Source organism: Nelumbo lutea, chromosome 4, assembly GCF_056320005.1.
Source record: "Nelumbo lutea isolate HS-2025 chromosome 4, American lotus-T2T, whole genome shotgun sequence".
NCBI classification, from domain to species: Eukaryota; Viridiplantae; Streptophyta; class Magnoliopsida; order Proteales; family Nelumbonaceae; genus Nelumbo; species Nelumbo lutea.
The window spans coordinates 75727055-75748432 of record NC_142687.1 but is presented as its reverse complement, the minus strand read 5'-3'; the positions used below and the strand labels follow the sequence as shown (position 1 = coordinate 75748432).

At 35.2% G+C, this 21378-nt stretch overlaps 2 protein-coding genes across 2 annotated transcripts; both read left to right on the top strand.

Annotated features, from left to right (window-relative positions):
- The first annotated feature begins 5575 nt into the window (after nt 1-5575).
- LOC148861135 (methyltransferase) lies at nt 5576-11833 on the top strand. Its single transcript, XM_088941301.1, has 9 exons — nt 5576-5852; nt 5962-6027; nt 6352-6732; nt 6811-7084; nt 7398-7455; nt 10398-10484; nt 10575-10703; nt 11009-11147; nt 11375-11833. The coding sequence occupies exons 1-9, from the start codon at nt 5779-5781 to the stop codon at nt 11601-11603; spliced, it is 1437 nt and encodes a 478-aa protein (XP_088797427.1). The 5' UTR covers nt 5576-5778; the 3' UTR covers nt 11604-11833.
- A 6887-nt stretch (nt 11834-18720) lies between these two features.
- Nucleotides 18721-20236, top strand: LOC148861134 (1-Cys peroxiredoxin-like). The gene is made up of 4 exons (XM_088982768.1): nt 18721-19004; nt 19152-19300; nt 19468-19614; nt 19723-20236. The coding sequence occupies exons 1-4, from the start codon at nt 18887-18889 to the stop codon at nt 19966-19968; spliced, it is 660 nt and encodes a 219-aa protein (XP_088838894.1). The 5' UTR covers nt 18721-18886; the 3' UTR covers nt 19969-20236.
- Nucleotides 20237-21378: the final 1142 nt, after the last annotated feature.

The window sequence follows — 21378 nt, the reverse complement described above, 5'->3', positions numbered from 1 at the left end:
CCACATAGTCACAACAAGTCGTGATGAAACACCTCAAAGATGTCTTATAAAGACATTCGAACATATCAGCTGACCGAAAGTCTTGACACGTGGTTGCGAGAAAACCCATGGAGGGGTGTAGCCAATACGTGCTAATATGAGAATCCTTAGGAAAATGACTCTATCCCTATAGTCTCGTTAGACACATGGCAAAACCTTGATGGAGTTTGCTTGTTAGTTGACATAAGGATAAAAATCCCTTCTCCTAACAGGGAAATGTCTTTTTTGGGATCTTTCCATAATAGCCTAACAATCTCGTTTGTAAAAGGAGAGCAACTCTCCCCCATGGGGGACACGGCTATATAACCATGAGCCTAGGGTTTGTCAAAGGAGATCTCTCTTAATCTACAACCATTATTCCCCCTCATCTTCTCTCTTCCTTTCCATCTTCTCCGAACCTTGGAAGACTTGATCGACTGCCGATCAAAGTTCACAACGATTACATTAGCCTTGGTACCTAAAGCCGAATGTTTGGTTTGTCTTCATTCTTAGGAGAAGATGGCGTTACCATAACCTCCCAAGTTTTGGTAGATCAACCCCTAATGTTGTATCAGTGAACCAACACCAATATGATTTAATGTATTCGATCATGGACGAGATGGAATTGAGGAAATTGATGTTGCGCCGCCATCCTTCTCGACACAATCAAGGAGATTTGAAAAAAGACCGAGTCCTTTCTTCCAATCTTTTTTTTTTATTTATTTTATGAGAATTGACATGGTCATCATCCACTTTCCACTTACTCATCGACGAAAACTGTCTTGATCGATGCACCCTGTTGCTACTTACCTTGTGAAGATTTGATATAAGATTAAGAAATTGATCATTTCTTTCAAATGGCCTATTATTCAACACCTCACTTTCATTGTTGATTATGGAACTAATGTAGACACACATGGCAGGCCCAGGATGGCGACACGCAACACTGGCCCGACCGCATCCTAGTCGTCCGCTGATAACAAACTCTAGGCAGGTTCAAGTATAAATAAGTGGTGTCACTCCCTAAGTAAGTTATCTTGGCTTTTATTGCTCTAAGCTCTCTAGCTCTCTTGTGACCCTGTCTGAGCTATCGCTACTTAGGCCTTGTCCTACCCCTCACTATGGCATTGCTAACTTGATCGTCGAAGTCTCCGCCCCTAGGATAACATCCAAGACCTCTGACATCTTCCTTCGCTCATAGGTTGGACCTTGAAGCACTCGAATTTATCAACCCTCGGACTCAACCAACCCTCATCTCGAAAGTAGAATTACATCGTTGCCCTCGGCCCATCCTAGGAAGCAACAAGTGGTGTTGTCTATGGGAATGACTACTAAGACTTCCCCAAGTAAACACTTACTCAAAAACTACTAAGCTTCCAACACAATGGCCAGTAACCAGGACAACACTCAAAATGCTTAGAACTTGGTCACCATGAACCAATTTAGGATGGTCCTCAACCAGCTTGACAACATCACTCAGATACTAGACGAGGTAGGGCGCTCGGTAGGAGGCCACCCATAGGGTAGCCACCTCGCTGGGAGCCTAGGGCATTACAATGGAACATCAAGAGTTTTAGGATTAGAATCAACAAATGGAAAAGTTGTTTCATGAAAAATTACATCTCTGGATGTAAAAATTTGATGAGTAGAAAGGTCATACAGCTCATAAGCCTTTTGTCCATGTTCAAAGCCAATGAAAATGCATTTAAGGGCTCTTGAATCAAGTTTGTCTTTGTGAGGTATTGTATTGGTTGCAAAACACAAACAACCAAAACATTTTAAATTGTCATAGTTTGGAAGAGTGTTATACAAAAGCTCATAAGGTGTTTTCTACTACAAAACAGAAGAAGGTAGCATACTATATATGTAGCCATATGCAAGGCATGACCCCAAAATTTTCTAGGTAGGTGAGCTTGATATAACAAGGATCTAGCAATTCGAAGGAGTTGTTTGTGTTTTCTCTCCACAACACCATTCTGTTGTGGAGTGTAAACACAACTTCTCTAGTGTAAGATGCCTAATTCACCAAGAAATGTTTGAAACTCATGATTTAAGAATTTTGAACCATTGTCTGACCTGAGAATTTATGTGCCATTAAGAAAGTCCATGTGGCCCTGCTATAATCATCCACTATTGTGAGCATAAAGTGTGCTCCAGCAATAGATGGATGCTTTTAAGGACCCCACAGATCAACATGCAAAAGATCAAAGATATGGGAAGTTTGAATGGAGCTAGTTGAAAAAGGAAGTCTGGTTTGTTTAGATTGAGGACAGATTTGACAAGGTGGAAAAGTATCTAATTCTATTTGAAACATGAAATGCAAATGTTTCAAAGTTTTAACAGAAGCATGACCCAATCTTTTATGCCAAAGGAACAATGAAGACACTGCTTTATTATTTTTTGAAACAGAATCAATACAAGGAGTATTCAGCTTTGGCATAACATGTGCATTAGCTTTATTACAGAGATGATGTGTTTCAATGGAAAAACTAGACTTATCAAGCACATACAAGGTTCCTGTCAATCTGTCAACAGCTATCTTCTTCTCAGTCCTCAGGTCCTGCAACAAGCAATGTGTAGGATAAAAGATAACTTTAATGTTAGAAGTTTTAGCAAGTTTAATTACTGACAGGAGGTTAAAAGTAAAACTAGGTAGGTATAAGGCATCTTTCAATGTTAAAGAAGAATGTAAATGGATATCTCCAATTGATTTTACTAGTTTTGTGGTTCCATTAGGTAGGTAAACTGAACTTTTGTGTAAAGGCGTTTTAGGTTTTGTAAAAAGGGTAATATCATTGCACATATGATTTGAGGCACCTGTATCAACAATCCAAACCCCATGTCCATATAAATCAAGTGTGTTCAAAGCAAAAGTAAGAGCAAAATTTATACATGCATAATCTTCATAATGAGCAAGGCTAGCATGGTTAATGTTGACAATCATCTTCCCTTTGAGCAGTTTTGCAAATTCTTGCTGAATGAAGCTGGATAGCTGTTTTGTATCTTTCTCAGTCTTGTTAGCCAGCAAATCAAGTGTTGTCTCAGTAGAATTGGCTACATTAACTCTCTCAGCTACTCTCTGATCCTTCAAGGTTTTATACCAATTAGGATAGCCATGTATTTTGAAGCAAGTCTCCCTTGTGTGTCCATTCCTGTTGCAATGATCACAAAACTGGCTTTCCTTTTCTTTCTTGTTAAAATCAGACTTCTTGTAACTTCCTCTCCCTGCACCTGGCTTTCGTGCATTTTTCTTGTAATTCAGATTTCCCTGAGGTTTTGCAAATAAGGTTGTGCTCTCATTATTATCAGTAAATGCCATATGGACTGCTCTCTGTTTCTCTACCTTCTGTAGCATAGAATATGCTTTGTTAACAGATGGTAATGGTTCCATGAGAAGAATCTGGTCCTTTGCATTGCCAAAACTATCATTAAGCCCCATCATAAACTGCATTAGCCTATTTGATGCAGTAATATCTGACATTAACCTTGTTGCACCACATTCACAATGAAGAATAGGTTGTAGGCAATTCAATTCATCCCAAAATCTTTTCAATCTTGTATAATACTGAGCCACAGATATGTTGTTTTGAGAGATTGTGCTTATTTCTCTCTACAACTGATAAAGCATTGGACCATTGCTTTCTCCATATCTTTCCTGCAACTCATCCCATAATTCTTTGGTAGATCCAGAATATAAGAAAGCCTCAACAATTTCTTTCGACATTGAGTTCAAAATCCATGAAATCACCATGCAATTCACTCTATTCCATTATTTATATAGAGGTGATTCCTTTTTAGGTTTCTCACAACTTTCATCAATAAACCCTAGCTTAGCCTTCGCTTTAAGTGCAATCATCATCGATTTGCTCCAGGTTAGGAAATTATTACCTGTCAGTGGAGTAGAAACCAAAATCATCTCTGGATGATCAGAACTTTGCAAGTAAAGAGGATCTCCATTGTTAAGATCTTTTGACAAATCTCTGTTCTCTCCATTGATCACTTAATCCAATCTAGGAGAATCTCCTTAATTCTCAGCCATTATCGATTCTTCAAGCTCAAGAGTAACAATCGATTCAATCAAGATTCAAGAGTATCCACAACACCAGATCTTGAAGCTCTGATACCATGAATAGTTCGAAGCCAGAAGAAAAAGAAGAAGAAAAACTTCTCATTCATCAAAAAAACCTGCTACTAATAGTAGCTTACATGAGCTTATATACAAAACCAAGAGACTAACAGAAAGAATAACAAACTTGGTAACTAACAGAAAGAATAATAACAAAATGCCAACTCACTAAAACTAACTAACTAATTCTCTAACTCACTTAACAGAATAAATAACTAACTAAATGAGCTACACTAAAATTACAGCAGTTGTACAAAATATAGCCTTACCACTCCATAATTTCACTATTTTAAAATTTATTATTTTTTTAAATTGAAAAACAAACATGTGCGCGTCTCACTCAACTCAATTTGTCTGCCTGGCGCCTATTCAATTTTCCCCTTTCCAAGTTTTCCCTTCTTGGAAACTTAAACTACTAAACTGTAAATGTAATAGGCAGTACACAGTAGGCTTTGGCTTTCTAACTCTCAGTCTTTCTTGTGATTCTTGTTTCTTTATTCTCTTAGTCTTCCCCAATCTCAGTCTCCACCGCGCCAACCATCAAGACGCCGATCACCGCCTCAACTCCCCGCCAAGACCGCTACCTCTCAGGCTCTGTCACTATTTCTCTCATTTCTCATTTCTCATCTTCGTGGCTCCCGGCTCCGCCACCTCTCAGGCTATTACTTCAAGTGACAACAACTACTAACCAGTCCAACGCCGGTAAATCATCGGCCACCACTTCGCCCTCACCGTTTTGCCCCTCTGCCATGTTTTTTCAAGTAATTTTTCCTTTTTTTTTAATTTTGAGTGAAAAAAAATCAAAAAATCGAACCACGATTAACCGATTATATTGGTTCGGTTTCGATTTATATTTTAAAAAACCGATCAAATCGATTTAGTTCAAAATAAAACCTCACTGTTCGATTAAGCACCCCTAATCATAAACATTGGGAAAGGAAAAAGATACATGTCAATTTTACAAGAACTCTCCATAATATCCATTTGAGAAAACACGTGCACAAGGACTTCATATGTGCACAGACAAAGAGGTTAGTTCATCACATTTCGCACGCTCAAAGGCCTTCCTATGTGAGATACCATATATTTAGGAAAAGGTCCACACATAAACTCATAACAATTTTTGTTAGGGTTCGACTATCATATGATATAGAAAAAATATAAAATTTAAAAAATCAATTCAACATTTTACGTTAAATGTGTTAACGAGTTATGATTAAATAATAAAATTAAAAAAGATAAAAACTATATAAATTATATAGAAAACATTTAAGCATATTTTTATATATTAATGAATCATATAACGAATAAAAATAATTTTTATAAACATAAAAATATAAACAATTATAAAAAACTTTAGAAATATTATATAATCCCGTCATCATCTAAGGAAGGGAAGGGATAGAGTTATAGAAATAGGGTGACGGTTTCGATACAACTGGTTGCCATATGGTATCCTTTTTTTCGACCAAACCAGCGAATAATGGTGCTCCTCCTTTCTCATTGACTGGTCCGAATTGATGTCATCACCGGTAGATTGGAATATCGTACTCACTTATGAATATGCATAAGGGGAATAAAGGGCAATACAGCTATACACGAGTCTCTGCTTCGTGTTCTCGCTTCTGAGGAGAATGGAGAGGCGCTGCAAGTTCTGGCTCCCCAAGAAAAATCGCTTCTGTGCAAATGCACCTCTTAAAGAATCATTGTAACGCCTTCGCTGCTTCTCTTCTTTTCTCTTTGATTCCGACTTCATCCAGAGTTCAGGCTCTAACTTTGCTTCTTTTCTTTTCATTTCTCCTTAACTAACCACGTAGATTCTGCGGTAACCACAACCCTAGGCCGGTAGAGCAGAGGATTCCATGTCCACTCGATCCTTCTCAGTAAGCCATCTTCTTTCCAAGCACCCAAAGTAATGCATTGGATTTTTTTTTTTAAATCCTCTTATGTTCTTAGAGTTTGGGAGTTTGAGCTTAATTGCTTTTATCCATTATTATTTTATGACTTCTATTCACTCTTTGGTTTGAGATGTGCACGGAAAAAATGCCTATCTTTGAAACCTCAATTCTTCTGCAAATAGGCCATTAATGACGGAAGAGATAAAAAAAGAATCAGCTTCATGAATTCTTCCATTATCTTCGATTATGATGTTTTGGACTTAATTTTCTGATTTTCAATTCTTTTTTTTTTTTTTTTTGGTTCTCAAGTACTGTACTGCAAGAAAATCTTGAAGCACATCTCAAGAGATGTCCATTGCTAAAACAAGTTCAATCCTTGAAACTACAACCTTTCTACAAAAGGGGCATTAATGCGGGTAGGGATGAAGAAGATAAAGAAGATGAAGAAGCAGAAGAGTCTACATCGAAAGAATTCGATAATTTATTATCTTCGAATAAATTGCTTTTTGGGTTATCAGATAACACCACCTCAAACATGAAGAGGAATGCAGTTTATAGCATGAGTACGCCAGCATTTACTGTACTAATTCGGAAGATTAAGTCGATTCATGGTTTAATGTGTTCGGATATTCGAGACTCGTGTAAGATGCCAGAAGCTTGTGGGATATGGATTAAGAAAGAAATAGATCGGTATGTAAAATGAATTACTCACTCAAGTTTTCAGTTTGGGTGGACTTTCTGGATAGGTAAATGATTAATTGATTGCAGGAAACTACCGTTTCAAGAGAAACATGTTCTGCAACAGGCATCGATTCTTGGGAACATGGCAGAATTTGGATTATTAGAGAGTCCTGCTGCAGAAGTAGTTGTTCCTGAACCTAGGGAACACTTGAGCTGTGATAGATCGTCATCTAGGAAAAACAACGAGGTCCCTGCAGTAGTTGAGTTCGGAGCTGGGAGAGCGTATTTGACACAAATGCTTGCAGATTGCTATGGGATCGAGAAAGTAGTTTTGGTTGAACGGAAGTCTTACAAGCTTAAGGTTAGTGTTATTGAGTTCTCAAAAATTGCATCCTTGACCTATGATACCCAGATACCTGTACAAGGGTGCCGTATCATTTGGATGCTTCAATTTAGTGTAAATCCCATATCGAACACTGTGTCCAACCATACCCTTGCCATATCTGGGTAACATGGTCCTTGACTATACAAAAATATCAATAACCAGATAACTGGTATGCAACTGGTAAGATCTGTAGAGATCCCTCAGAGATGTTGAGTTTCATCAGCTTGTTGAACTTAGATTAATCTATATTTAATCTATTTTCTTCTTGATATTTCAATGCAACCTCTAGGCTGATCGAAGTCTACGCCAAAAAGAAAGCTTGAGTTTAGAACGTTTGAGAATTGACAGTAAGCCTTTCACAATCCTGTGGGTTCAAGCAACATATGCTTTCGCATACACACACAGACACATGATTTCCTACATATTCCATATGGCTTATCAAGATGGTTTATTGATAAATTCACTTCATGTTTTTAGACTGTGATGCATTGATTTATCTGTTTATACTTATAACCAGAAAAAGGTCCATGCCATAGTTTTTAAGGCACCAAGGCGACAGAGGGGTGCCTTGTTGCCTAGTCGCCTAGGTGATGCCTAGGCAATGGATTTTTTTAAGTAAAACCATATATCTTATGGTAGTTCCCTAGGTTCTATAACCATCATTCCTTAATAATTATCCATAATTTTCATAAGAGAAGTATAAATTTCATGTTTTAAGTTTAGAAAATCAACATTTTATAAGAAGAAAAGGAAAAAAGGAAAGAAAATTCAAAAAATATAGGGGCTGAACCCCTACTTTTTTTATAGGAAAAGAAGAAAGAAAAGGTGGAAGAAGAAGAAGATCTATAAGAAGAAAATGTGTTGATTAGACAAAATTTTAAGTTCTTCCCTTGTTTATTGGTTAAGGTTCTGAAATCTTTGAGGATTCAATCAAGGATCAAATCTTCGATACGATACGCTCTGTATCGAGTGTATTATATTGTATCTTTGGCGCCCCCATACACATGTTTACAGGTGTTTTTGGGAATCCATTTTTTAAAATAATATATATATATATATATATATATATATATATATATATATATATATTTTAAAAATGAAATTGAAAACCAAAGAAATAAAAAAATAGGGGGAGTATTGTTATAGGTACTGATACACAGAGGTGTATTGATACTTCGAACCATGGGTTCAATACAGCAGTTAGCAATGTTTGTGTTGATTAAACCCTAACAAATAAGAAAAGAATAAGAAGAAATTAGTAAATAAACACATAAAATGAGTATTCTATTTTAATAATGCCTATTTTATAATTATAATGTCAAAAAATTAAAAATATAAAAGTATTTTATAACATAGTGCACAAAACTACTTGGCAACTGGGCGAGGCGAGCCTCCAAGGGCACCTTGTTGCCTAGGCACATGTCCATGCATGCATGATTATTTCTCTAACAAGGCATGCAAGCACCTGCATTGTAAGCCATTAGACTCCATAACCACCAAGATGGATGGTTGATTGATAAGTTCACTTGATATTTTTAAATTGTGATGCATTGATGTGATCTGTTTATACTTATAGCCAGAAAAGGTCCATGCATGCATGATTATTTCACTAACAAGCCATGCAAGCACCTGCATATGTAAACCATTAGGCTCCATAACCACCAAGGGTTTCGAAGCTCAATGGATGTGATCCATCCAGAGAAAGAAATTGTGCTAGACTGTTCATTTTTCCAAAATCAAGCACCTGTCCAGTCATAAAATGCCAACAAGTTCACTACAGTTTGGAAAAGTATGTCTTAAGGCCACCAAATTGTAGCATTCCTAGTGATAGGCATTAACCAAACTTTCAAGGACTTCGTCCCTCATGGGTCATGGGTAGGTTATCAGGGCTTCATCTATGAATCTCATTTAATATATCCTTGAATATAATCTATGTAGACATTAAGCATTAAAGGTAAACTACTACGATAGTTGGAGAAAAAATTTTTTGGGTTTGAAGGTAAAAATAAATAAATAAATTATTAAAAGAGAAAAAAAAAGATATCAAGAAAGTAATAAGAAATCACTCAACCCAACGGAATATAGAAAACAACAAACTCAAAGGCACTAAGATCTGACACCCAACACCACACCAAAGTAAACCGCCACCAAAAGCAAAAAAATCAACTCAAAAGAAAGATAATACACCACCTCCATGGACACAATATCTTGCAGCTCAAACCTGCCTTGCCAATCTCATCTTCCTATGCAGCTAGCCTCTTGTTAGCCTTCCTGCACTTCTTCACCTTCTTGTTAGGACCAACACCAAATAAACCCCTCTTCAATCTATGAAAAAATTCAGCTACATGAAACAAAACATGTTGATCCACTTGCAGTATAACATTTGCTATCGTCATTACAGAAGTCTTTCCTGGGAAAATGATGACTTGGTCTATACTCATGATCAAACTTCCTTGCTAATCCAGAGTGGCAGCTATAGAGTACCAATACCCATTCTATGCTTTGTGTGAGACAGATGTTTGACCGGAAATTCTTATAACCTCGTGTGTTTATTTATTCACTCAACAGGTTATGCAAACAAGAAATATGCTTCTTTAAAAATTTCTATGGGAAAAAGAGAAGTCATCTAGTTTTTTCTTTTCAGGGTAGTCATGGAGCATGAATTATAAACTGCATGTCATTATAAAGTTTGAAAAGAAGAAGGAAAGGATCTCATCTCATTTATGAATCTGCTTAAAACAGTACCACTGAATAATCTAATTCTAATTCTAGGCTTTTATTATTTATTCTTGTTGCCTTCCACTCTTCGGTTTTTTTTCCCTTAATGCTTTTCTTTTTCATGATTGAACATTCAAACCAGTTGATTAAGGTGGTGTTTGCCAATATGTATGATTTTGTTTCTAAAAAATCAACTCCCAAATCATGAAAATCATATTGCAATTTCTGATGTGGCTGGTGTTCTAGGCTTGAAAAACAAAATTGTACATATTGATAAATGCCTCCTAAACTGTTTGGACCATGACCTGCCCATTCTAGATTGCCAAAATCCCAGCAGTTCAATGTTCAGGACATGTTCAAGAATACTGATTGTAAGTTGTCACGCCATACCATTTTTATGTACAGTGTCCTTTGCATGAGATATTCACTTTGCAAAAAGCCACTGATTGCATATGTTAATTGAAAGAGATAGTATTCCCTTCACCAAGTTTTCCTTTTCTGTAGTTATAGATGCAACTTTTTGGTACTTCACATTATTTTCTTTCTCACTCCAACATTTACAATTTTGCAGTAGAGGACCTGGACTTAAATGCGGTTGAGTCTTTGAAGGGAATTCCTTACCTGGCAATTGGGAAACATCTCTGTGGACCTGCAACAGGTCAGGTGATCAAATTATTTCCATATATTTGACTTTGTAGAGGGATATTTGTCTTAATTAAGACCATCAATATCTTAACTATTTGTGCAGATTTGACCTTAAGGTGTTGTCTTTCTAACCAACATAATGAAGATAAGGCTATAAATTCAAGTGGTCACCTGAGAGGACTCGCCATTGCAACATGTTGTCATCATCTTTGTCAATGGAAGCACTACATAAGTAATCTATCGATCCTTACCATATAATGAATATATAATCAGTAGTTAAAATCTTTTGAAGGTGCCAACTGGCTCAGTTGGTAAGATCTCTGGCTGGTTGTAGCGGAGATTTGGGATTGAATCCTGCCTTCATCAGGGTTGGGGGTTACAGGTTTGATGGATGAGCTGTCCAATCCATTTTAGTTTCTAGAAACTGATGTTTTCTTTGGATTTTATTTTTTTCTCATAATGTGGTGTCACTGGTTATTATTTACAAAGAAAGTTTGGTTGCTTGCTTATAAATTGTTTGGTCATGTTGTTATGCAGATAAAAGATATTTATCAAATCTGGGGATCACAAAGGAAGAATTCCATGCCATTACATGGTTTACCAGCTGGGCAGTAGATGCAGATCATGGGTCAGATCTTTCTGATGCTGTTGATCGTGGATTACATCTGTGCTCAATGTAATTCCATTTCAGTCATTTCATATGAATTTAGGCGTATGTGAGGAATAACCCACCATTATTCCTGAAATGGGAAGAAATAAACTGCTAAAACTGTCAGAAATGCACAAGTGCATATGATCATCAGCGCATTCCTAAAGCAACACCTAAAACTCCATGTGAATTAATGCTGTTTCTATTTGCTTTGAATTTTACTTGACAAGGATGTTTTGCTCCTCTTATGGCAGTGAGGAAGATTGTAGTGTGGATGCATATAGTGGCGTTGAAGAAATTGTAAGGAAGATGGAGGCACTGGAGAGGGCAGCGTTGGGATTAATGTGCAAAGAAATTATTGACATGGGAAGGAAGATCTGGATGAAAGAAAAAGGCCTCGAGACAAGGCATGTTAAGTATGTTCCCTCCACTATTTCTCCTGAAAACCATCTACTGGTTGCTAAATGCAGTAACCACTTGTAAGATATGGAGGCAATGATGGGCTTGCTGACGATTTGTTGGTAGCTAAGTGCAGCAATCGCTTGTCAAGATAAGGAGGTTAGAATGATCTCTGCATAAAAAACCGATTCACTGGAACTTCCATTCAGAGTTTTATGGAAGTGAATGGAATTTATTGAACTAAGCTTAAATTTTCTTACTGATGATCTATTCCCGTTATTAATTTCTCCAAAAAGAAGGATCTATTCCTGTCTCATGATATGATTTTCCCCGCTGATCTTTTGACAATGGAACTTATCCATCATCAAATAAAGCCAGTGAAATTTTCTTAATAATTCGGTAATACCGTGTAATTATTGGGTTGGGTTAGGGTTGAAAGTTATTAATCTGACTTAACTTTGGGTTGGGTTTAAGATTGAGGCCTTGGCCAACCTAAGCCCAACTTAACTTTCATATTTGTTCGCATAAATGAGGGGTTCTCACGGTTCAAACCAATATGGAGGTGGAACTGTTTTTGCCTCCAGGTCAGGTCACTGGTTCGACCATCTGGGTTGAATGGTTAGACCATGTCACATCAGTAATATGTAAATTCATACATACACAAGTACACATATATAGGCATGTATAAATGTGTATTTAATCAATAAATAATGTATTATATTAAATTTAATTTATATTTTTTAATTCAGTTTTTAATTTTTTATTTATAAAAAAAAGTAAAAATAAAAATAAAAATTGCGATTTAGGCCATAAAAGGTTTTTTTGTGAAAATAGTAGGGCAAAAAGTTATTCAAAATCAAAAAAAAAAACAAAAGATTACTTCAATCGAACGGGTCAATGGTCCAACCTTCTGGGTTGGACATTTTTTTACTATTTCTTAGATTTTACTAAAATCAGACCAAAAATCTTAATCAGGTGATGGTTCAATGAGATTAGAAACACTTTTCCATACCAAAATGGTATCATCAGTTTTTGGAAAATCATGAATCAATAGAAACCAATTAATTAACCGATTGATTGATTCGGTTCTTCCGTTTTTCAGTTTATTGATATTTATAATATAAAATATCATATGTGGATGTTTTTTATAAAATTTATCTCACATTTATGACTCACCAGATTTCTTCTAAGAATGAAGCCAAGTCTTATCCAAATGCAATGCGACTTTTGAGCATATCCCACTTGGCAAGAATTGGGCTTAAATTATTATGCGTTCTAGATAGAAATTGAACAAGCCTTCTCCAGCCCAAACATAATCTTGGCCCATTCCCGGAATTGGATTTACCGATGTAAACGAAATGGCCCCGTGTGTATTGATCAAAACGGGAGCATATTATCTATCACGATGAGGAGTGTTCAACCGTGATAAGTAGTTCAGCCAGGTGTATAAGATTTTGTCTCCAGCTCATCCCGACTGATTCAAAACATGTAGGGCATGATTCGAACCCACAACCACTGTACACATGTACTTCTCCAAAAAAATAAAATAAAAACAATACACGTGTACTTTCGTACTTGAAGAAGCATTCTTTCAAATGTGGTGTTCAAGTTGCGAGTAGAGAAGTTTATTTTGTATTTTCATTTAAATATTAGAGTGATACACAGGATGGATTCTTTTTTCAGCAGAAAAGCCATTAAAACCCTCATCATTAGTATTAGACTATTAGCTACTCTCAATTTGGACTTTGGAGGCTAATATGATCCCACGTCACTTCTTACGCATTGAAGAAAAAGACAATAAATGTAATTTATTTACCATATATTATGATGAGGATGAGTAATCAATTTCTGGCCGTGTGTAGGTTTTATTTCATGTTTCTAAATAGAAAATGTACACTTCGTTTGGCAACTCTTGCGGGTTAAGCATATAGCCAGCCATCTAGGCTTGGCCTGTCGACTGTCGTAGTCTGGTAGCTACGGGTGTAAATGGATCGAAGGCAATATTCGAATTTAAATCTGATTAGAATGTTTGAATTTGAATTTAACTAAATATTTGAATATTTAATTCGATTCAAATTTGACGAATTAAGTATTTTAGATAATTTATAAATATATAAATTAATATTATATAAGACTTAAAGAATCGAATAAATTCGGGTATTTATTGAAATGGTATGAATAAGATACCCAAACTTGACTGACATTCAAATTCGATTCAATTATATTAAATTTGAATTCTAAATTAGATTTTTGAATATGATTAACACCTCTATTCATACTTATAATGCTGTTTTTAATGTAAACTGAGTTATGTTCCATTCATCTATGGACTATTTGTTATATGAGCACTTTGTCTCAACTCTCAAAGAACAAATTAAATAGAAAAGCGTAGTATAGATAGATCTTATATATTTACTTAAAACAAAATGGGGCATAAGAGGAACAGACGTGGCTGTATGAGAAAGGAGTAAATAGTATCTACACGTATGGAGTTTGGGGCATGTGAAATTTATCATTACAAATTTAATTAATTACAATAATACCATTAAATAAAACAAAAAAAAAATTTGATAGTTTGACATTTCTCCTTTTCCTCTTTCATATTGGATGCTAAGCATGTAATTATTTATAATGGTGCCACTACAAATTATTTACAATGATGCCACTAAACTTCTTCCTTTCTATATTTTGTTAAAAATTGTCTTTCTCTCTCATTTTATTTACAATCGGCCCAAGCTAGGTCATGCTTCCCTCCCTCGGAATACTTTAGGGAGTTGGCTTAGCACAGCCCACGCCCCGAGCCCGTACGGGTCTATGTCGAGCTATGAACCAAGCCAAGCCATGTCTTTTTTTAATTTTTGGAAAAAATAATTAAAATTTTAACTTAAATTAAAAAAGATCTTAGATTTATTTTTTATATGAATTTTGATGTATACAATTGTTTATATATGCAATAATGAAATGAAATAATATAATAAAATTAAATATTATATATATATTATATATAATACATATAAATGTATATGGGCCATGCCAATACGCAAGCAACACGGCTTGTAGTCCGTTGTGCAGGCAATGGGCAGCATAACCCAATTTACACCTCTACTCACGACCTAGAGGCAAAAATGGTTTAGCCTACAATTCAGTTTTTAAAACATTAGCTTGGACCAATTCCAATAAAGTTGGGCTTGGTGTTTTGGGCCTGAGCCTAATCCCAGAGGCCTAAATTCTTATCCAAGCCCAACCAACAATGAGTCTAGTAGCCCAATCTTTAGAACTAGAGCTTGTAGAGAATGGTTGAATCTATGGATGGGGGTCCAACTATCTTGTTTATGTCTGACCCAGTGATCGGGTCACGGATTGCACAATAAATGTGTATGCAAACTTCAATTTTTTAATATTTTTATAAATAAAAAAAAATTAAAACTGAACTAAAAAAATATTTAGGGTTGTTAACGGGTTGGGTTTGGTCCAATTAGTTAAATTGCTCGAACCATCACCCAATCAAGATATTTCAAGTTCAATTTGAGTAAAACCCAAGGGGACGTAAAAGTCGTTGACTTGGTAAAAAACCATTTGACCCAGACGGTTGGAGAGTTGCCTTGTTAGACCCAATGACCAGATCATAGGTTGCACACTATGAAAACTTTGGAAGGCCATAATTTTGCACTTAGATGTTCGATTGAGGTGATTTTTTTTTTATTTTGGGTAATTATTTTTTCCAAAACACCTTTTTCCCCTCAAATTGTAATTTTTATATTTTTTACAAATAAAAAAACTTAAAACTAAATTAAAAAAATATTTAGGGTTTCCAACTGGTTGGGTTTGGTTGAACCCGACCAATTGCACTGCTTGAACCATCACCCGATCAAGATTTCGGGTTTGGTTTGAGTAAAACCCAGAGGGAGATAAAGAATTATTGACTTGGTCAAAAAATGTTTGACCAAAACGGTTGTATTGTTGACCCATTTGACCCGATGACCAAGTTATGGGTTGCACACTAAATGTGTATGCAAACCTTAGGATGCCATAACTTTGCACTCCAATGTTCGATTGAGTTGATTTTTTTTTTTTGATAACTTTTCAAGATCTATGCATCCCAAGGAGCCATAGGCACCTTGTCCTTCTATTTTTTCAAAAAAAAAATACTTTCTGGCCTCAATTTGTAATTTTTAATATTTTTTCACAAATACAAAATTTTAATATAAAATAATACATGCATTACATGTAGAACATAATTATACATCATTTATCATGTTTATACACACACACACACACATATCACGACCTAACCCATTTGACCCAATCGGTCGAACCAGTGGCCCATGACCTAGAGGCAAAAACGGTTCAATTTTGGGCCCAAGCCTAAGCTTGAAGGCTAAATTCTTATCCAAGCCTAACTAACAATTGGTCAGGTCAAGGTTGAAAGTATCAGAAATGCCTAGTGTATCAGAAAGGCAATTTTAAGAGACATATCGGGATACGCCTTGGATACACATGCGTATCGGGGAAAAACTAAGATATGCATAAATACACTTAGAAACACTATAAATACTTTAATAAATCATAGAAATACATCAATAACACTAAATATAAGACCTCAATGAGGTGTATATACATTAAATTAATATATTTTAATGGTTTTATGAAGAAATATATTGTAGTTAATTATAATTTCATTAAAAATCCTATGTTTAACTATAATTTCTTAAGTTGTAATGTTTTATGTGATGGAAAAAACCCAACTTTCCTACCCAACCATAAAAGATGCATTGACAAAACTTCTTAGTGAAAATATAATCAGTAATTATTTATTATTTATTATTTATTTTCAAAAATTATAAAAAATAAATAAACATTATATAATATATTCAAAAATTAGTTATTAAAGAATAAATTTCAATTGCTTTGTGGATATGATAGATCATCCATAGAATTATAATATATTCAATCATTGTGATCAAATGATAAAATATAATTAATTAATTAATTAATTTTTAATTCTAAAAATATAAAAATAAAAAAAATTATTAACTTCAATTGGTCTGTGGATATGATATATCATCATAGAATTATAATATATTCAATTGTTGTGATCAAATGATAAAATATAATTATTTATTTTTTATTTTTTAATTCTAAAAATATAAAAAATCAAAAAATATTAAAGAAGAATTTTCAATTGCTCTATAGATATGATAGATAAATCCATAAATCTAAAACATATTTAGTCTTTATAGGCAAAGAAAAGTTACATTTTCAAATTTTTTATTAATTTATATTTTCCTCAAATATTTTCATGAAATTTCCATAAATATATTAATAACACAAAAAATTTGTGATTTTAAATGTAAGAAATGTAGATCAACATAAACTTAAACATTCAAGAAAAAAGAAATCACAAGATATTATAAAAATTTGAAAAAACTTACCTATTTTTGCCACATTTTTTCAAAATTTAAAAAATTTTCAAAAAAAAAAAAATTATTCGCACTTGTTTCTTCAAATCTAAGCACTTTAGGAATGAGGTTTGGAGTTTTACAATCATTTGGGGGTGAAAGAATGCTTATTCCAAGGAAAATAAGTTTACTTTTCCCCTTTATTTTTTGTTCAATTTTTCGTCGTATCTTTTTGGTCGATATGCTACCGATACACCCCGATACGGTATACGCATGAAAAAAAAAAGATGAGACGTCCGATTTCCATGCATGTCTCTATTTGTTTTTCAAAGATACGATACAATACGCCCCATATCGGGCGTATCGTGTCGAAATTTTAAACCTTGGGTCAGGTAGCCCGGCAACCCGTTGATAGCTCAAGATAAAGAAAAAAAAAGGCAGGCTTGGTGTTTTGGGCCTAAGCTCGAGCCAAGAGGCCTAAATTCTTATCCAAGCCTGACGACCCGTTGATAGTTCAAAATTAAAAAAAAAAAAATCGGGCTTGAGCCTACAAGCCTAAATTCTTGTCCAAGCCTAACCGAGAGCAAGCTAGATGGCCCAAAGACCTGATGTAGTCGGTTGGCAGCCCTTAATTAATTAATTTAGTAAAAAGTAAATAAATAAACCTGTTGATGACCCTACATATTGGGCTTAGGAGAGAAAGAGAGAAATAATATATATGTTAGTAAATAATTTAGTAAATTCAACAAATAAAATTTGATGGATAATAATTTACTTAATTTATTAAAATAAATAAATTAATTTAGTGAAATAAATAAATAAAAATTCATTTATTATTGGGATGGGAGAGGTTAAGGCTATACTAAGTAAACTTGTTCATGGATTCGGTAGCCCAATAGTTAAACCTGACCCATTAACAACACTAAATTAATTGATTAAATAATTTGAGATAGACTTTACCAATCTTGTGTTGATAATACATAAACTTCTATTTATTTATTTACTTATTTTACTAAATTATTTAATTAGTTAAAAAATTAATAATCCAACAAATTACTATTGCTATCAAAGTAAGACCTAGAATCGTGTATATATTTATATATATTTACTCTCTCATTTAATTGTCTATTTATCTCATTTATTTTACTAAATTTATTTATTTTTTAAATAAAATTAATTATTACTTAACTATTTACAACTATTCCATTATATAAAACAAAAATACAATAACACAAATCATATCTCTCTCATTTAATTATCTATTTTAAATAGATATTTTTCAATAAAGTTTTAATCATTCAATTCACCGCACAATTCTTACCCCTACCGTACGGATAAGAATCCCCCAATTCACGGTGGGGGCTACTAGTAGAATTCTGTAGTGGTAGGACCCCTAGCTAGTACAGTATAATTACAAAATGTATATGTTTTGGGGTTCTTGCCGTTTCCGCCCATAGTTCTCTCTCTCTCTCTCTCTCTCTCTCTCTCCATTTCTGCTTGTCTTTTGCTTTTCGTCGCCTCTTCGTTGGTCATCTTCCAGTTCTCTTAAACAAAATCTATGCGCTCTCAAGAATAAGCAATCTCCCCATTAACGTTTATTCCTAAGCTATTGATTTTTTTTTGATAAGCGTCAATTTTAGTCTAAATTGTTCAGTCATCCTCGTTTCGCCCCAACTCTGGTTAAACCCAAAAAATAATAAAAATGGTGAGAGACCGTTGGACTAGGTGATGACGATCCAACCTTACCCTAAAAAAACGAAAAATAAATAAACAAGTGATGAACTAACGTCACGACCTACGTAACTAAGGAAAAGAATCGACAATTGAATTGGCAGCACCCTTCTCCCCATCCCCTTTTAAATCCCGACCTCAAGTACTCCTCAGTCCTCATCACTCACCAGCAGTCAGCAGCTTGCGAACGAAAACAAGCCTTCATTTTTCATCCATAACGTTTTGCTCTTTCCGACGATGCCGGGTTTGACGATCGGCGACACCCTTCCAGACCTGGAAGTGGAGACTACGCACGGAAGCTTCAAGCTTCACGACTTTGTGGGAAATGATTGGGCCATTATCTTCTCTCACCCAGGTATTTATATATGATCGATTAAACTAGTTAGAGATTATTGAATGATGGATAGATATACAGTAATCGCGCGATTAGTTGTGTTTGTCTTCTGTTAAATGTTGCGAAATCAATTTTTTTAGTTTTGGTTTGTTTTGCTATGTCCATCAGCTGATTTCACGCCTGTATGCACGACGGAGTTGGGCAAAATGGCGCTTTACGAGAAGGAATTTAACGAGAGAGGAGTGAAACTACTGGGCGTCTCTTGCGACGACATTCAATCCCACAAAGACTGGATCAAGGACATCGAAGCCTACACTGTGAGTGATCTCTTCTCTTCTCTTCTCTTCTCTTCTTTCTTCGGGAGAGGTTAAACATTATTGACGCTTAAGTGATCAAATGACCATGACACTTCATATACTATTCCACTGCGTTATTTCTGATTTTATATTCATTTTATTTGCTGCATTAATCATCCTGCGTGCAGCCTGGGTGCAAGGTTAAGTACCCCATCGTCGCTGATCCCAAGAAAGATATCATCAAGCAACTCAACATGGTAGACCCAGATGCCAAAGATCCCGATGGAAGCGAGGTCCCATCTCGAGCTCTGCACGTCGTTGCCCCTGACAAGAAGGTATATATAACCCTCTTAGAACTGAATTAATCTGTTTAATTTCCAGTTTTCCTTCTCTTCGCAGTAGTTTAAGCTCCATTCTTACTTTGATTGGGCCGATGAGTGCAGATTAAGCTGAGCATCCTCTACCCAGCAACCACTGGGCGTAACATGGAGGAAGTATTGAGAGTGGTGGATTCGTTGCAGAAGACGGCCAAGTACAAGGTGGCGACGCCGGTGAACTGGAAGCCTGGCGAGCCTGTCGTCATCTCTCCCAGCGTCTCCAACGATGAAGCCAATGTGATGTTCCCACAGGGCTACACGACCGTGGATCTCCCATCCGGAAAGGAGTACCTCCGTTTCACCAATATCTGAAGAAGATCAGGATCAAATTAATGGCTATCTTCATCTCAATAAGGCCGGCCGGCGCCTCCGAGGCTCCAACCTATCTTATATTTGAAACTTATGTACAAGTTTGTCATTTTGGTTGAACATCTCGTTCACTTGCGAACGATTAATGGTTGTAATCCGTTGTCTGTCGTATAGTTGTTGTTTCGTTGTTTTTTTTTTTTTTGAGAATTTGTCTGCATTCGACCTGTCCGTACTAAGGATAAATTGTTAAAATCCATCTTTGTCATATCAATCCTCAAAGGTAAAGCTGCAAATTTTAAATTTTTTTCCTCGTATCAATCCCTCAAGAGTAAAGCGGCAACTAATAAATTCTCTCTTTTTTTGTTGTTTATAAAATTTATATTTTTAGAAATCAGCCTTAATAACAAATAATAATTGTATAGGTATTTTGAACATTTTGGACATTTCAATTCCAACTAAGTTCGGCTTCAATCACGGCAAAGCCCATCCGAACAGCCTTTACTGCCTTGCATTGAGAATATCTCTGTACTGATGTGCTTTATTTCATGGGGAGATATTCCCAATGCAAGGTTGGGAAAGCTTGCTAGATGTGTGTGGGCACAGGTTTGCCCTGATGGAAGCCAATTTCTTTCCCACTGTACCAAAAAGTTTAGGAAAGTGATTACAGTTACCAAATTTCAGGGAAGATTTCAACAAGGGACAGAAACTTCAGGGGAAATTTCAGCAATTTACCATAAAATAAATACAAAGAATTTACTTGATTTTAGGGCTTATAGTAAAAGTATGCCTACTTTGTTTGTGCTGTAGCGTGTAAACACGAAAATATCGTCATTTTTAGAAGCAACCTATCATCATTTCCTCACTAATTTATTAAATAATTTCTACTATTAATTAATTTGGTACAACAACAAGACGGGTTTGGGGAGGGTTTTGTAAACTTTTGACCTTTTCCACCTCCCTAAACTTCCCAACCTGTACCAACCCCAAAACCCATAGTGAATTGGACTTTAAGAATGCAAACCCTTTTCACACATGAAAATGCAAAATCCACCACAACCTTATCCTTTCCGCATTGAAGTGTAAGGGTGGATTAGGTTTAAAGCCTACATTTAACTTCCTATTATTTCTTGTTACATATAAGCAATAAATAAGTAAAATAACACAATCAAACAACACAATTTCTAATTATTTGATTAAGACATGCAAAAAACACATAAATTATCAATAATCATCACATAAAATTCAGAATATTATTAAATTTAATACCTAATGCATAAAAGTTTATGTTTAGTTGGTGTAAGTGGGCCCCACACCTGAGCTATGTATGGGGCAAGTTTATTTACATTTTTGTTGATGTATTTCTCAAAATAACTTATTGGGCATGTGAATGCTACAATCATGTGAGCCTGCTGA

Excerpts from the sequence above, each read along its gene's own strand:
- LOC148861135 (XM_088941301.1), top strand. The coding sequence starts at position 5,779 with ATGGAGAGGCGCTGCAAGTTCTGGCTCCCCAAGAAAAATCGCTTCTGT. Across the intron at positions 10,485-10,574 it reads TCTCTGTGGACCTGCAACAG|ATTTGACCTTAAGGTGTTGT; the intron begins GTCAGGTGATCA and ends CTATTTGTGCAG. Across the intron at positions 10,704-11,008 it reads TCAATGGAAGCACTACATAA|ATAAAAGATATTTATCAAAT; the intron begins GTAATCTATCGA and ends GTTGTTATGCAG.
- LOC148861134 (XM_088982768.1), top strand. The coding sequence starts at position 18,887 with ATGCCGGGTTTGACGATCGGCGACACCCTTCCAGACCTGGAAGTGGAG. Across the intron at positions 19,005-19,151 it reads CATTATCTTCTCTCACCCAG|CTGATTTCACGCCTGTATGC; the intron begins GTATTTATATAT and ends TATGTCCATCAG. Across the intron at positions 19,301-19,467 it reads AGGACATCGAAGCCTACACT|CCTGGGTGCAAGGTTAAGTA; the intron begins GTGAGTGATCTC and ends TCCTGCGTGCAG.